General features: G+C 41.2%; 1 protein-coding gene across 1 annotated transcript in view; it reads left to right on the top strand.

Annotated features, from left to right (window-relative positions):
- Window positions 1-18,203, top strand: part of PSMC1 (proteasome 26S subunit, ATPase 1) — an 81,225-nt gene that overhangs the window by 52,292 nt on the left and 10,730 nt on the right. Inside the window, exons 4-8 of the mRNA XM_086937676.1 lie at window positions 10,986-11,110; window positions 11,719-11,904; window positions 12,390-12,518; window positions 13,578-13,674; window positions 14,668-14,857. Of these exons, the coding sequence (XP_086793802.1) occupies window positions 10,986-11,110; window positions 11,719-11,904; window positions 12,390-12,518; window positions 13,578-13,674; window positions 14,668-14,857 (727 nt within the window). The remainder of the gene's footprint in view (window positions 1-10,985; window positions 11,111-11,718; window positions 11,905-12,389; window positions 12,519-13,577; window positions 13,675-14,667; window positions 14,858-18,203) is intronic.

Here is an 18,203-nt window from a genome sequence, read left to right as displayed (position 1 = left end):
TTAAATGAACTGTTTAATTCTTTTGAGCCTTTTGATCGGGTCCCCAAGTCGTGGAGGGAGACGGATATTATCTTTCCAAAAAAGGGGAAAGACCCTACACTTTGCGGATCATGCTGCCCAGTCTCCTTAATTAATAGTGATGCTTAGATCTGTACACACATCCTTGCTAATCGACTGTCTGAGTTGGTGGATCCAAACCAGCATGGATTCATCACAGGCTGGGAGACAACATTGCATGTTAATAAGGCAATCTCTGCTCTGGAGGTGGCCTCTTGTGGCAGTAGTCCAGTCGGCATGATATGTCTGGACACGGAGAAGGCCTTTGACCGGGTCTCTGGCCCTTCCTTCAGGAGGGTCGTGGAGTCCAATGGCTTAGGCTCAATCTTTGTCTCCAGAGTTAGGTGCCAGTACCAATGGTCTTAAGGCAAGCCGCCGTAGTGCTGGTCTATTATCAGATTCCATCTCTATTATCTGCTGTAACTGGCAGGGGTGCCCTCTCTCCCCTCTGTTATTTGCGCTATATATAGAACCGTTTATTCAATCTCTTAAACGATCAGAAGCAGGGGTGGGGGAATCGTATCGCCCGACGCCCGAACCAACTAGAGTTATATGAAAGGCAAGAAGATTTATTGTCTATTTTGTCCGACGGACAAGTAGACATTAAATCACAAAAAAGAAATTAGCTGTCGGCACTCTGGGGCTCACGGGCAATTGAAAAGCTGTCAAAGCCTTTGGAGGCCTTAGACTTGCTGGAAGCCCATGATTGGGCTCTATCTAGCCAGTGATTGGCTGGGGGAGTTTTACGCTAGATGTCAGTGTTCTAGCGTGAGTTCATCACTGGTGCAGCCCACCTGCTCTTGGAGCCCAGCTGCTGAAGAGCAAGGGCGGGCTCCGAGGCAGGAAACACTTTTGCGGCTGTCTGGGTCCCAGCCCTGTGGCCCGGGTAGCCTTGTGGTCTCTGTCACGGATTGCTGCACCACCTGACCGCCCTGTCCATTGGGATCCGTCCAGGGAAGTCCTCATCTTTGGTGCGCTGCGGGGCACTTCCTGAAATCGGGAGCGGCAAGTCATTATCTCTGACACCGTGAAAACTTCACCAACAGGCGAGTCAATATGATAATGGGTTTTGTAGCGGTCGGAACCTTAGGAAAAGTATCTTAGCTGCGATGCTGCATGAAATGTTCTAGTATGTGGGGGCAGGAACAAATGTGTGGCATGTTAATTTACAGTAAGGCGGGAACTTCTCCACTGCTATAGGCTGATCAATTAGGCGCCTATTGCAGTGTAACAATGTCACCAGTGCAGCGTTGTTAAGGAGTGAAAACACAAGTAATGGAGTCTCTATTTAGAGACATTGACCTTTACTTAGTCAGTCTGCTTTAATGGAGGAGGCCGCATTCGGGGGCACGAAGCAAACTTTAACACCTGGCAGTCTTACAGAAAAGGCAGCTTTGCAAGTTTATGCATGCGCTGTAAATAGAAATATTTTTTAAACTGCATCTTTTTCCTGGGGTTAAACAGTAAAGCTAAATTTGAATAAAAGAAACGACCCATAATGAAGCAGGCAGAAAGTATTCACACAGCACACTGAAACGTGGGCCACCATTGGCGTCTGAAACCTCGTAATATCCACATGTTTGCCTGAGGTCTCCGTTCCTAATACCATCCCCCACAGACTTTCTTGCCTTTTCCTTATTACCTCCACCTTCTCTCCACTGCTTCTCGCTTAATCAGTGCCCCCACTTAATTTTCTAATCTTGCCACTGCAGCAGAGGAAAAGCCTCACATCAGTGTCAATTTTACATGCTTAATCTAGCAAGAAACCGGTCATTCTCCACATTTTGGGCTCATTCCTGTTAGCCTGTACCTCTATTTGGTTGCATTTCTCGTCTCGTGTATCTGCTGTAAACCACCCTCACCATGCAAAGTGCTCTGGCAGTTTGTGCTAAATAAACAGAGCCGCTGTAATGAAGCAGCAGTGAAGGTCTAAATTATACAGCAGGGTTGACTGAATTATGTGGCCACAAAAAGTTAGAATTATGTAGCAGAAGGCAACACATTTTTCTTTATCGTATTACTTCATTTTTTGTTACATTAGTAAACTTTAACCCTGTCAGTATAAATGTTTTGCCTTATTACTTTCAGATTAACACCCAAATACAGCAATAGCATTGAAAAAGTGACCAGTCACTACTTGTGATGGGCTTTTCACTGTGTGGCAGTATGGGTTACCCTCTTCTTAGAAACTTTTGATCTGGTTGAGCTAGAATCAACATTTTTGTTAACATATGCAGTTTAGGCAGCATCATTATGTGGCAAATTATGAGGAAAACGTCTCCGCTATAGAATCTCATTATTAGAGTGGCTATGTTATAAATCACGCACGTACATAAGTCCTGCCATCAGTGGGGGACCATGTCATTTGCAACGATTAAAAATGGCAAAAATTGCAGAACCGAATTCAATTTGAAGCAGAAATTATCAGAATGTACATTTATAGGTCTCACAATCGCGTTTTATTGACAACTGCGTGAAATTGTTCAATATTCCCACCTTTATTTTATACAACCACTGTATTGTTGCATTTTTGTAGCACAGTTACATCAGCAGTAAGAATGAACCCATACCAGATCCAAGGAAAAGTGACACTGCCACCTGTGATCATTCGTCCTTTGTAGACATAAAGTCTTGTTTTTCTTTCTCTACATGATTTGACCAGGAGTGTTTTTCCTGTGTGCCTGACTTTGACTTCCTAAAATTAAACGGCGAAAAAACCGAGTTAATCGTGTTGGGCAAAAATAAAGAACTCTGGGGACCCCAACACTGGCCAACTGAAATGGGCACCCCCCCCCCCAACCCTGTCACTCATGCTCGCAACTTGGGCGTCATTATTGACGACTCACTCAGTCTACACCAGCAAGCGGTAAAGACTTCAGCCACCTGCTTCGCCATTTTAAAATGGCTAAAAAAGATCTGTTGGATGCTGCCTGAAAACACCAAGAAAACAGTTGTCAATGCCCTAATAACATCCAGGCTAGATTATGGCAACGTTTTGTACCTGGGGGCGAACAAAGTCTCTGTCCGCCGGTTACAATCAGTACAAAATGCAGCAGCCAGACTACTCTGCAAAATTCCCATCTTTACTCCAACCACTAAATATATCAGGAAGTTACACTGGCTAAAAATTGAAAACCGAGTTACATTTAAATCCCTATGCTTTATGCACAGGATCTCCACCAATTCCGCTCCTAAATACCTGCAAAATCTGGTGCGCCCCTACCGTCCTTCCAGATCTCTCCGGTCTTCCACGGCAAATCATTTTGAAATTCCTAGGATCAAACTGTCACGTATTGGTGGCAAGTCCTTTTCACTCCTAGGACCTTCTCTTTGGAATTCAATGCCACATACACTGCGGTCTGAGCCGAATTACATCAAATTCAGGAAAGCCTTAAAAACATGGCTCTTTAACAACTAGTTTTCTGTAACTGCATTGCTATTGGGATCTGCTGCGCCGGGAAACCCTTTGTTGGGTAGCTGTGCGCTATACAAATGTAAACAAATAAATAAAATAAATTTGTGCCTTCTTTATGCATGTGCCCATTTCGAAATATCCACGTATCATACCATAGACCCTGAGAACGCTCAGCTTCTGAAAAAACCACACTGATTGCACAAGTTGCTGCAACGTTAAAACCTTATCTTTCACCAGGCTTCCTAATACTCGTATGTCAGCATCCGGCAACAGAATTGCAGGATTTTCCCGGAAGATAACATTGCACATCTGGGTGGGCAGTGGGGGGTTGGGACCATTGGAAGGAGAGAAACAAGTTGCAGTGAACTCCGATTTATGAAGTAGTCACATTTTTCTTTAAAATCAAAGTGAGACAAACTTGCACATCTATTGCGGAGCTGCACCTATTCATGTTTGGGAAGCTTACTCTTCTGGTGCCATTACTGTGCACAAGAGAACCCTGCTGCTACTGCCTATGCTGCAAATGCTCCTTGTGTGGGAGAAGAATGTGGAGATTTAGCAGTGAGCGCACAATAGTATATATAATCACACCCCACCTGCCCGTGAATGTAAATGGAGAGACTATTTTAACTGACCATTACTGCCTCTTGTGTATTTGTACTTGTGGATACTGCCTCAGTGAACCACAGCACCTCTGCCACGCAATTTTGGCTGCCCCATGAATCGTTCATAAGCTCTGCCAAAAAGTGCAGTTATTCCCATCCACACGTTTATCAGATCATGTTCACATGTGAGTATTTTTAAAGCTGGACAGCTATGAGATGGCGAACACCCGTCTGTCCTACAGGTTCATATTCCGACACAGAGCGCAGACTAGTAATTGACTACATTTCTTGAAATATGTTGGCATAGACTGTTTTAGGTACTCTTTCTCTACAATTGAAATTTTGTCACATGCATACTGGTTGATAATTGGGTGCAGTGCACACTGACACATCCACGCACACACTGTACAACAGTTGCATTTAAGGATGCATGACCATGCACTGCATAGTTGGACTTGCGCTTGAAATAATGTTGCACAATATGTTACACTGATTACAGTGCAGGTTCTCGCCGTGCAGACCCACCTTAGTGATTTATGGAATAAGTGGGGCAAGCAGATCTCTTCCCAGGACAAGTAGATTTCTGTAAAATGTTGTCCATTGGCCAAGTAGATTTTTGACAAATTTCCACACCCCTGAGAAGAGATGCACCGTCTGAAAATGCACCGTTATGAAATTAAAATCCTGGCATAGGCGGATGACATGGCTGTTTTGATATCCACTCCGAGCAGTGTCTTAAGCACAGTCGTTTTAGCATCCCAATCATATGAAGAAGTTACTGGCTATGAGTTAAACTTAGTTAAGACCCAGATCTTACCCAATCTGGTTCCTCTTGGACACAATGTCCGGTGGGTACAGTCATTAGTTTATCTTGGGGTTATCTAACTATTAACATCTCAGAGATTTTGGAGAATTCTGGGAAGCTGTTTCAACATTCCACCAATGTTATTTTCAATTTTACTCCTCTCAATTTGGGACTCGTAGGTGGTTGCGATCTTATTAAGAGGATTATCCTTCCGCAGTACCTTTTATCTCTTTCATTGTATTCCACTTTTACTTCCAGTGGTTTTCTTCACAAAAGTGGATGCATTATGGCAGAAATGTATTCTGAAGCTATCGGAAGCCTCGCTGTAAAATGGACTTTTTATGACCGCCTAAGGAAGGTGGTGGGGTCTTCCTACTAATTCTTAGGTTTTATTATTTGTCATCATTTTTTTCACGACTTTAGTTGGTATTGGGCTGGGGGCTGTGCCCTCAGGGGCATTCATTTACTGGATGTCTTTCACTGGACAATTCAAAATCCCCCGGGGTGGGGATTGTGGGCTCTGTACTTTAAGTGAATTCGCTTTAAGACGCTAAAGGTTTTTCATCATATTTGGAACTCTTTCAAGCCAATGCTTTCTGGCATCACCCTGTTTAATCCGCTCATTTATCTTGGCTACAATCCCAATTTTCCTCAGTGGTTTCATGACTGCTTTTGGGAGGCCTGTGGCAGGGTTAACTTCCGGATTCTTGGTGAGCTATTCCATGTGACACCCGCTCTTCATTTGGGTCTATACAGCAACAGTTCTGCCTTCCATCTACAGTCTTCTTTAGATACTTGCAGATGATGCATTTTATTTGCAGTCTTAAGGAAGAAGCTCTGAGCTATATTGAAAACCCCTGTCTGGAAGAATACTCCTAATTGCACTATTGGTGGACTCAAGATTTATAGACAATGCCAAGTTCAGAACTGTCATCCTTATGATCAATCCCAGGATCAATAATGATGGAGTGGTCTTCCACTTCTTGATCATACAAGTCTGAGAAGTGCTCCCTCCATACCTGGGGCTGTATGTGGTTGTTCAAGCTGACTTTCTCACTCTGTCCTTGATTAGCCACTAGCTTCTAGAATGCTTTAATATCTTTTAAATTTACAGCATCAAAGATGAGGTCCCAAAGTTATTCATTCCATGCCCTACGAGCCAGTAGCTGGGCTCATTTGTATTGAGATCTCTTGGCTCTTATGAGGTCGTAGCTTCCACTCGTTAAGGCTAAAAGCAGCTCCCTTTTGGCAGCCCCAAGGTCTTTGGTAAACTGTGTATTTTTTTTATTTAATGGTTGGCTGGCGTCTTATGTGATTTCTGTGGAAAAAACCCCACCCCCTCACGATGGCATAAAGATACCTGTATATAACGAGGATTACCGATTTCTTGGTCTCAAGATTAAGCAGACTGTCTAAGTCTTCTATAGTGATAAGGGCTTTATTAATCTCTTCCAACATCTTAGGCTGGGTCAAAACCCATTTTAGTGTGCGCCTGTTATTTCAGGCCTAATGTCACTTCTGAGGGACAGTGGCAAGTCCATTTCTTTACATATGTTTGCCAGTGTGCAGTGAATGTCATTGTGGTCGCTATCGACCCTTTCAACCACCTTCATGTCTACCACAACTTTCCACAGAGCGAAAGAAACAAGGGCATAGTCGATCCTGCTAGTGTTGCCTGGCCAATTATAGGTATAGTAGCCTTGAGTATCTGTTCTGGTGCAGTCATTACAGGTCTGCAAACCATGGGATAAAAGTAAACGAAAGCAGTTGGTAAGTAGCATCAGTGCGTCGCTTCACTGGGGGCGTCTCCAGAGCTGGGATGCCCCATTCATCGTCCTCTGCCTCACTGTGAGTCTCACAAAAGATGTCTGGAAACCCAAAGGTAATGTTGAAATCTCCCACAACGATTAGGGAATCATGGATGTTGTAGTTTCCGCTATGTAATATAAACTGCTTCATTGTAAGTGTTTCACCGCCCCCTCTCATCCCTGTATTAGCCGCTTTGCTGCAGCCGGATTTCCTCCGCTGTGTGGGAGAATTACATTTGTGCGCGGTTCGGACGGCCCCCGGACGTCCTCCACACACCCACCGTGACGCCAGATGGCCGGTCTGTGGCTGTCCGACGCACCAAAGCGGTTATAGATGTTGCAAATATTTGTTGTACGGCCAGGCTTACCCATGAAGAAAAAGCCCTGTATGTCGGGAGAGGATATTTCAAGAGTCTCTATATCTGCAGTCAGTGAGGAACAAAGCCAAGTTTTTAGCCTATCAGAAGCCTATATGGAGGGTGGGGATACAGCCATTTGAAGGCTCACCCTGTACACTGGATCCAAGCACCAAGACTCCTGAAATAGATGACAAAGTGATCGATTAAAATTACCCCAATCCTGGTCCCCTATTTTGGATTTCAGGCCTGCCACGTTCTAGGACAAGATGTGCATAGTATTTGGATCATTAGCGGTATCTGGATTTGTGTCGGTAGCTAAAGGCGCCCCCACAATCGCCCCATAGACCCTCTCAATCCCCCCAACCTAAGCCTTTGGGCAAGACCCCAGCACCCGTATTGCCTCGCCTGATGTGATACAGGGTGAACTATGGTTGAGTCAATTAACCATTGCTATCCCTATGTCCTCTCTAGAACTTGGGATGGCCGGGCAGTTATAGACCGCATAAGCTCTGGGTGCTTAATTTAAACATAATCAAGGAACCAGGAGTAGAATTGTTTCGTAGACCTAAACCAACTAGACCCTCCACCAGGTAAAGATGCCTAAGTTTAAGTGCAATATAATATTGTTTGTTGAAGAATCATGGAATCTATGTCCTTGAACAATATCAGAGTGAATTAAAGAGCAGTAATTGTAAAGCGGTCTAATAAAGTAAGTGCATTTTTGTTTTTTAAGAGTGTTCGTTTTCTCTTGCCCCCACGGCTAACTTCGGCACATATGTCAGTTAGACACAAGCAAAATCTGTAGGTGCTACTCTGCGCTCCGCCCCATCATCGAGCCAACTCCTTTCCAGGTATCAATGACTCCTCTCTAGTGGTTGTGCCCTAGGGCCAGTATGTGTGCTGTAATGGACTTTGTTGGAACAATTGTCTTAGCATAGTCTGCCCCTATACCCTGTTTATGAACTGTTGGACAGACTTGGGAAATTGAGTCAAGGACTATGTTAGGCCAAGTGGTACTCCCCAACCCATCTCGAATCTTCTCTATTGCACATTTGTGCCTATTGCTCTCATTAGTTAGAGTGGTATATCTGCGGTTGGGGAGACTAGCATGGGGTTTACTCTTCCCAGGTGGTACAAATAGCTGCGATTCCCTCAATTTCCCTACTTCAGCTGATAGGGCTGCGTATAGTGCTCTCTAATCAACCACTTCAGATTGCAGTCTTGTTACCAATGTTAATATTACCTCCTTATTAAACACCACCTTACAGGAACCTGTCTCAGGTTGGCCCACCGTTTTAAGCTCAATCTGCAATCGCTGTAGTATCTCTTCTACTGCAGTGTTTAAATTCAGTAAGGACCGAGTAACTGTTCTTATAAGAGATGACTAGATCCAATGGGACTGGAGCATGGGTCAGACCATTCTGGGCTTCAGTAATGACCTCAGTGTCCTCCTGAGAAACACTGGACTGGGGAGTCTTGAACACTGTAGATTTTTCACTGTGACTTAACAGTTTACATTGGGCTTATTAACAAAGAATTGAACTTGCCAACCTCCTGACCTTGCTTCTACAGCCTCAAGTTTTCGCTGCCAGTCCGGGTTGCTTTTCTCCTGTCCATTATGACAAAAACCACTTGGGCTACGGTTATAAAAGTAAAATTATGCAGCCAATAAAAAGGTTGTTTGCATACAGTAAGCAATGCAACAGAGCACCTGTGAGCCATCAAGGTGCCAGCTCCACACAAGGATGGTGCTGTCTAAGTCCCGCCCCAGCAATTGGGCCCTGGCGCCAGTACAGATAACCCTATGAAATGTAAACGGAGGTTCCCTCAGGCCGAGGTCTTGGCCAAAGGAGGAAATCAAAGCAGGTTGGTAAATAAAAAAAACAAAAAAAATAAAGCAGGCAGCAGTATAAGATTTCCAATTACAAGTGAAATTGTAGTCTAAACACTGCAGACAACCTTTTCTTTGGTGTCCAATCCACTGCAGGCCGAATAATCTGACTGCAGACAAAGAACTTTTTGGTGGAAGGTGAGAAGTAGTCCACTCTACATCAGGTAGGAGCTTAACAGAGTTGAAGATTAAGTCCTTGATGGGATAGCCAAAGGAGGTGGCCCTGTTGGCCTTGTGCTGACAGGCGCAGGATAGGCCAATTTGGGTGTGGTCCTTGCGCATCCTGCGTCGCCGTATATCGCAAAGGCAGCAGTGATGGTGATTTTTGTCCCCTCCTCCTTGGGCCAGTGTAGCCTGGGACTTTGAGTTCCCAACTCCGGAAAACCAAGTGGTGAATTTGTGGGCCGGAATCTCCAGAATTATTGCTTCTTTTTGTCAGTTAAATATGTAATATTCTGGATAGCACAAAACAATAGTACAGTTGTTGATATTCTAGATGGATAAATAAAGACCACAGATTCAGTCAGTTACACAGTGGCATGTGAAGACTGGTATTACAAATCGTTTCGATGCGCTTACAAGTATACCCAGTACATGTATTGGCTAGTGCAGTGCTTCCCAAACTTTTTAGACACACAACTCAATTTTTAGAATGGGCAGACTTTTTCCACCCAACTAGCTTTAATAGATATTTTGCATGGGCGTTTTTTTAAATGTAATGGCAATTATTTGTGAACGCCACAACTTGGACTGATACTGAACTGTGGCTTAGATATTGATTTGCCCATAAAATGGTAAACTGCAAAAAAATCTGGAGCCGGAACTCTTTTCACTGAGGGGTGCTGGCGTGTGGCAACCATTCACTAAAATCACATGGCTTCTTCAAAAATCCTTAGTGGTGATTCCAGTGATTTTAGCAAATTTGAGAAACTCCACGCAGTAGAGTATGGGATACAAAATACTGTCAAAACCCCCAATAACAAAATAAAATATGAATCCCTGATCAGTTATGCCTCGTGAAACGGGAATGGAAATGTGTGCGAATTGTATACACCTCATGAAATGGATGAAATGGATAAGTGTTCTTTATCTTGAAATACCTAAATATTTTATGGTTTGGAATGAGAAGTAATAACGTCCGATATGAGTGTAGCGGTGTGAATCCTCTGGTAAAGAATGAATGGCTGCCTGAAATTGTAATGCAAGTTTAATCTTGCAGAACACGTCTGATGCTGACCCAGTGATGTTTTTGTCATCTTATATTTGAGGAAATGTGTATTTTGACTAGCACGGTGGAGGGTGTGCGTGTGTGTTTTGGGGGAGGGGGGTCGTAAGTTGACAAAAGCCTTTTTTTATCAGCTGGCATATGTAGAGGCACATTTAATGAAAACAAATGCTAGAGCAGGGTTGCGTTCACATTAAAGAACTTTTCATAGGAGCCTATCTAGTGCAAAAATGTGATTTTATATTTAAAATATAACACAAATATTTCCATGATAATTTTGTTTTTACTCCCCTCTGTCCTGCACATCTTCCCTGTGCAGTGGTTCTGCTATTTTTGTGTTTTTTACAAGGAGTTTAGATCTTTCTAGCAAACAGAAAACCATGAATCCTGATGCTAATAAAAAGTGTTTTTTTTTTCACAATCTACTCGCGTCGCTGGTAAAGAGCAGTCAAGACCTGAACCTCTAGGCTTTTATGTTGCTGCCGTTGGGGATAACATTATATTGTCATAAACAGTCAAGGGAGAAATCTCACTACTAGAGTTGGCCAGGCCCTATTACGTGAGCAGATCTGGCATGATTCTGTTCTAGTTTATCTTGTGATATGTTCTTTTTTCTGGTGTTATACCCATTGTGCAGACTTTAGAAAAGGATGACCGTTTGGACTGCATGGATAAACTCACATATTGAAGTTCTGTGAAGGTTGTTTTCAGAAAGGCAAGAGATTCTTCAAAGTACGGTGTGCACAGAAACAAAGACAGATCGCTGGGGACATTTTGTGGGGTTGTCATAAATAACTGTTTATTTCTCCTTTTTCTCCAGTGACACCTCACACCCAGTGCAGACTAAAACTGTTGAAATTAGAACGAATCAAAGATTACCTCCTAATGGAGGAAGAATTTATCCGAAATCAAGAACAAATGAAACCCCTAGAGGAAAAACAAGAGGTAGGTCAAATGCACACATCTATGGGTCTAAAAAATACTGCTTCGAATGAAAAGGGCATTTGGAAGGGCCTTTTTTTTTTTCTTTTGCCCACACTGCATGTACAGTCTGCCTACTCGATTTGTCTTCGGAGTCGCTCTTCATGGTTTAAGTATTAGCTTATTGAATCCTGGTTCTGCTGATAACCTTGTTCTGGAAATCAGCTTGATTAGAAGTATAGAACCGCGTGAGATATGGATCCCGATCCACAGAATATATGTGCCTGGTTCACTTTAAGCGGCCATGAATTTAACCTATGTTGGAGACAGCCTTATGAACTGGTTAGTTTGTGACAATCACACACCTGAGGAGAATAGGTTCATCCAGTTCTATTATTAGGTTGGACAACAACTGATAATGCTCCGCCAATATTACATTATAAGTTATAATGTAGTATATGCAGCATATTTACAGAATAAAGTGTGATACCTGTTACGAGCAAATCATACAATTTCCCCATATTTTATTCAATCTGTGGTAATTGAATATTGAAGAAATATCCTCTGTCAAAACAAAAATATTATTGACAAATGGTTGACACAAATGTATCCAAATACTTTTTTTTCCCTAGGAAGAGCGATCAAAAGTGGATGATCTCAGGGGCACCCCGATGTCCGTTGGTACATTAGAGGAGATTATTGACGATAACCATGCGATTGTTTCCACATCTGTGGGATCGGAGCATTATGTCAGTATTTTGTCATTTGTGGACAAAGACTTGCTGGAACCAGGATGCTCTGTTCTACTCAATCATAAAGTATGTACAACAAGCAATTTCTGTATGTGTGTGCATGCTACTTTGCTTCCCTTCAGAGCGATTCTTTAGGAATGGTGTATTTTCAGCCGTAAAATATCTGAATGGCATCTTGTGTATGACTTTGGCATGCAAATGAGGCCAAAAAACAGTGTGGGGAGCTTGAAAAAGTCTTTCTATTTGTTAAAGCGAAGTATCAGTCAAACACTCCTGTCCCTGGCACTGAATGCTTTTCTTCAATTAGCCTTGACAAATTACTGCATAAATTATCTTTCTTAAAAGTATAGAGGGCGGTAGTATCATAATTGCCAGAAGAGTTTTTATGCTGTGGTGTCGCAAAGAGTTTTAGTCCAATGAAACTTAAAATCTATTTCAAGAAGTATTCCTGTGCAACCTGTGCCCTCCCCAAGGTGTGTTTAATCTTTTAAAACCTGTGGACTTTATGTACCTCAAAACTTAAGTTTGGTATTATTCATCACGCCGGTTAGGTTCATGCTGTCATAGGAGTCCTGATGGATGACACCGATCCACTCGTTACTGTGATGAAAGTGGAAAAAGCACCTCAGGAAACCTATGCGGACATTGGAGGGCTGGACAATCAGATTCAAGAAATTAAGGTATGACTGTTAACACTTCATAAAAACTGTAAGCATGTTCCTCCACTCTTTGGTATTCTACTACACTTTCTTCCCAGTGTGCCCTATAATCAGGGTCATTGAAATTATGTGGCAGGAGAGGGTCAAATTATGCGGCAGGGCTGACTAAATTATGCAGCAAGCAAAGGCGTATGATGGGGCACATTTTCAGGCAGTATTACACTTCTAAACCCTATCTGTCCATAGGTTGCACCTCGTTAGTACCAGTTCAACAATAAGCAACAGAAAGGTGACTAGTTAACCTTTACAAAAGGCCTGTCACTGCACGGCAAGACCTTTTGCTACACATTTTTTGTAACTTTTGAAACGCTCGAGCTAGAAACCATGTTTTTGTGTTCAAATCCACACATTATGCACTAGATGATGGATTATGTACCAAATGCGGCTGACCATATTTATGCAAAAAAAGTCACAGAATCACATCATTCCATTTACCCTGCCTATATTTGTATGCAAGCCTGGGTGCTCTAGAGGGGTAGTGACGACAGGCTGGTGTGTTTGTACTGTTTCCTAAGCTTCTGGCTTTCTAGAGGAGCTCCTCATTTTTATGAAGGATATACTTGTCAGCGGGAGCTGGAAATATGCTGCCCTAAATTGATGCATGCATTATAAAGCCTTGTAGAGAAGGTTTGTATACCTCTCTTCTATATTAGTCTTTGCAGCACTTGTCGAATCGGCCTCTTCAGACCACAGCTACTAGCTGTGCTTTCTTGCTCTGCTGAACCCAACATAGCCACGCAGTCAGTGCCTTGATCATTTTTACTGAATGTACAGATATGTTTACAAAGCACATTTTAGGGTGTAATGTGCAAATCCTTTCTACACACAAAACGTCTTGTGTTAAAATTGGTGTTCAATTAGGGCCTCTTGTTCCTAGCACTTGGAGGGAATAAAATATCTGGTGTTACCAATTTAAATTGATTATCAACTGTGGATACTGAACTGGTAGAGGGCTCAGTTAATATTTTTATGGGTTGTTTTAAACTGACTTTATCATTTGGTCTATGTTTATCATTGCAGGAATCGGTCGAACTTCCTCTCACGCATCCAGAGTATTACGAAGAGATGGGCATAAAACCCCCCAAAGGAGTAATTCTGTATGGTGCTCCAGGCACAGGTAAATGACAATTCCTCTCAGGCGAAGAAAAACCTTTCTGGAATTATTTTGATTATTATGGTGCATTTACAAACAGCTTAATTTCCTTTGGGTTTAACAAGTAAACGAAGTATTTTATTCTGACAAAATGCACTCATTTATCATTAATTAGTGCTTATGCTCTTACCCCATTCTACCAAGATTTCTTAAAGTTCTTCTTATAGACGGGTATACTTTGGAGTTCTGGAGTCCTAATAGTAGTCTGATATCAGAAGACAAAGGGTGTGGTTTTAGCTTAAATATCTAATTGTTGTTTGAAGGGTGTGAAAATCAATTGGGTTTTGCTAAACGTATCAGTGCTGTGCTGATGTGAATGTGTGTGTTAGTGTCGGGAGACTCTAGCTGCAGTTGGCATGTGTGAAGGGGTAGTCCACAAGCAGGACTTTAATGATTCTGTAGGCATGGTTGCAGTTTCTGTGATGTATATGAGACCATATGATCAGTTTTGTCTACTTCAAGGAGTCTGAAGCCTAGTCCCATTGACTGTTTTAATTATATTGGAAGATGAGGGCCTGTGAAGAGATTTTCGGGGCGAAGTTCATGATTGAACTGCTAACGTTCAGATGACTTTAAAGCACTGCTAACCTTTGAATCCTAGTACATCATACTGTCTGAACAGAATTGAAGCAGGGATCTTGTGAGTAAGTGACTTGGAAGTGAAATAGGATTGTACTTGAAAATGTCGTACCTTCTCTGAGAAACTGAATATATTTTGAATACCATGCTTAAACGTGTCTTAAGAATATAGATATGAGACTGTACTTGCATTGGTTTCCAAAGTCTGAAACACACTATAAAAATAGCTTCTAGTTTATATTGTGGTGACAGTGAGTGTGAACGTTAGTCTTTATTTAGAGTTTGTTTGAAGCTGATTGCGTAGCACCTGTTCTTAATGTTCTGCAGACGTTCAAGTGTAGCTTTTTCCTGACATTTCTTTCTAATTGCCGAAAACAGGTAAAACGTTACTGGCCAAAGCTGTGGCAAATCAGACTTCAGCTACCTTCCTCCGAGTGGTTGGATCAGAGCTCATTCAGAAATACCTGGGTGACGGACCAAAGTTGGTGCGTGAGTTATTCCGTGTGGCAGAGGAGCACGCACCTTCGATAGTCTTTATTGATGAGATTGATGCCATTGGTACCAAGAGGTAAAGTGCTGCACTCTACATCACCAGTCTAGCTACTTTCCAGGATGTTGTGTGTATTCCCATTTACCAGCATGTTCCTTTGTTTGTTAGGCTATATTGTGTAAGTAAATATACAAATACTTCAAATGAAGTTGAGCAACGTTATGCAAGTAAATATACAAATACTTCAAATAAAGGTACGCTTTAGGTACATAACTCAAAGAAATGTGAGAAAAAGATTTGGCAAATAAATACTCATACAATTCTTTAGAGAAAAAACATTTAAAAGTTAAGGCACAACTTTGACATTAAATTAAAAAGAAAAGTAAAACATTCTGCAAGTAAGACTTAAGGTGATTATAATAAAAGAAACAAAGATTGTCACTAAATAAAAGTACCTACATGAAAAAGTACATAGATATTAAAAATGTAAAATGTATATTATAAATGTTTGGGTCGATGTAGTCAATTTAATGGTTAAAATCCAAAATTCATGCATCAAAGAAATCTAATATTTAAATATATTTTTGAATTGACTCTGGATACCTGATGCATTTTTACATTTTTTGTGGCATTTTTGTATTCAGTATCGCAAGTTTTAATAGTTGGAGGATACCTCGCCAAGTGCAGAGGTCAAACATTTAACTTGGATGGCATATTACAGTGATAATTATTGATTTAAAGACTTTACAGCTGAGTTTGTTTTAATCCCATACTTGGGTCCCAGGTAAACATTTGTATTTATGAAAATATAACTATTAAGTGAGGCACTACGAATAGGGAAAAGCAATCCTGATTTCCACTCTAAGATACGCCATACTCTCAAACAAAGAAGTGCCAGAAACCGAGCATTCTTTTGCTGGCAACTACCATTCTACTTCTGAGACTTCATAAGCAAAATTTGGACCAATTTAATCAGTGCGAAATGCTTTGTCAAAAGGCTAGTGACACCTATATAACTTTCTTCACAGCAAGAAAGTGTTTGGAAAGAGTCTGTGAGGATTCTGAAACGTATCTGTTTGAAGCTGTTGTGAATTATCTTTCTGAAGTGCAGGCCTCTTAGTTGGTTGTTTTGCCAGTGACGCCAAAGGAAAGCACTACAACGGAGTATCTGAAGGAGTGGCCATGTTGATTCTTTAACTTGCCAACTTAGTGATTGTTTTTTACATTTATGTTTCCACTTTTTCAGGCTAAATCTTGTGAGTTTTTCCTTTTTGTGACATTTTTGTTTACAAAAAATACCCCAGAACATTTTCTTTAAAAAGAAAACGCACACAAAATATATTATACGGGCAACGGCTGACTGTCTCTAGAATATATTTCCATCTGTGTTTTTCTTACAATGCGTACTCACCGATGGCCACCAGCAATATTAAATTAGGGATCTTCAGCCTGTAAACTCAAGGCTCTGTCAGACGTAGTGCTGTTTGTGATCCTTTAACAATCTCCCATTGAGTTCGTACTTTTTAAGAGACCTTCATTCATGTGTTCTTTGTAGATCTTTACAAAGAGGCAAAAGTACATTTTTTACATTTCATTGTGTATTCTTAATTAGTTTTTTCCATGGTTTTTATTGATAATTATTTTTTTAAGTGAAAAAGTTTTAACTAGTATATTTCCCTTTTTCTTTAACTGCCAAAAGCACACACTCCTTTTCAATGTCTCTAGGCTATTAGTGTGCAGAGTAACCATGTACAAAAAACACAATACTTGCCTGCCAAAATTGGCACCATAGCCCTAGCACATTTATATCTGAACAGTGTAATCTTAATTAGGAAATGTGCACGCTATTGTCTTGCCAGGCATGACTGAACGCATGGGGGGTCTTTCAAAAAAATATAAAATATCTCCATTTTGTTGTTGAAAATTAAATACTGAAAAGGAAAAGAATGTTTATTGTCTGCATTTGTGTCAAAATCTGTATACTTATTTATCATTCAGTTGTTCACCCCATGCAGCTATCAATACTTAGTTGATTTTAAAACTCTGTCTGTCAAATGTATGTCTGCCTCTGGTAGCCTGCGATGACTTAGACTAAATAGTTCTTTATGTGCCAAGCAGAACCCTGCTATCTCCATTGGCTCAAGATTCCCTCTTCTGGATTAGGGACTCGAAAATAACCATTACTGTTTTGCACCCCTTAGATTGTGTAATACGATTCTTCTCCACCTTCCCCGCCACTCTTTCCATACCCACTATCCTTAAAAGCGGATTAGATTTGGAATTGATTTAAAAGATCTTCTGTATAGCTAAGCTCGCTTTCTGGTCTGATTTCTTTTGGTTTTAAAACCTCGCTGTAGCTAGCACCTCTACATAATATTACACTGTTTTCAACTAAAATGTTTTTAAATTAGACTTCTGCCTCCTTCATACCACTTCCTAGCATGATTGAAGATTAAATGGCAGCCCCCATAATTGTTAACCGTAACCAAAACTAGGTCTGGGCTCACGGGCAATAAGGACAAGCCTCACTATAAACTGAAAAACCAATAACGAGCACCAATATTGCCGCTTGTTTTTTAGGGGGGTTATTGATGACCACTTGGTCTACTGATTTAAACAGTACACCTCAGGACACTTTTTAGTCCAGAATAGATCAATTTTAATTTTTCAAAATTCAGCAAACACAAAATTCATAAAGGTTTCATAAAATTCAACAATACATTGCCTATATCATTCAAGATTCTCTCATACAAATACACAGTCATTCACTCATCCACACAACCTGTACAAAAAACAAACATAGAAGTAATATACAAGAACAACTATACATCAGTTAATATACATTTTCAATTCAGAATTCACAAAATATACAGCAAAGGAGCAATTTTTCGCAATTAGAATATTTTCCTTTTTGAACCCTAATACTGTAGGAAAAGGTCTACGCGTTTCGATGACCCTTTGATTCTAGGGAAATCTCGTCAGGACCACGTAGCTCACTGGTGCTCGTTACTCTGTAGGATCAAAATAGGCTTCTCATTTAAACCAGCCTATTTATCAGGGGAATGGAATTTGTGACTCGGCGGAGTTCCTCGGAACGAAGTTTAGTTGTAAAGCTGTAAAGCGTAGGCGAAAAACGGATCACGCCTGATATGCCCGGTTAGTGAAGCACCGCAGGGAACTCCTCCATCCGTCTCTGTCTCCAAATACGAGAGGCTGGTTTAAATGAGAAGCCTATTTTGATCCTACAGAGTAACGAGCACCTGTGAGCTACGTGGTCCTGACGAGATTTCCCTAGAATCAAAGGGTCATCGAAACGCGTAGACCTTTTCCTACAGTATTAGGGTTCAAAAAAGGAAAATATTCTAATTGCGAAAAATTGCTCCTTTGCTGTATATATTGTGAATTCTGAATTGAAAATGTATAT

This window comes from Lissotriton vulgaris, chromosome 9 (genome assembly GCF_964263255.1).
Source record: "Lissotriton vulgaris chromosome 9, aLisVul1.2, whole genome shotgun sequence".
Lineage (NCBI taxonomy): Eukaryota > Metazoa > Chordata > Amphibia > Caudata > Salamandridae > Lissotriton > Lissotriton vulgaris.
Note: the sequence above shows the minus strand (reverse complement) of the source record. Positions and strands in the feature narration are given on the sequence as shown.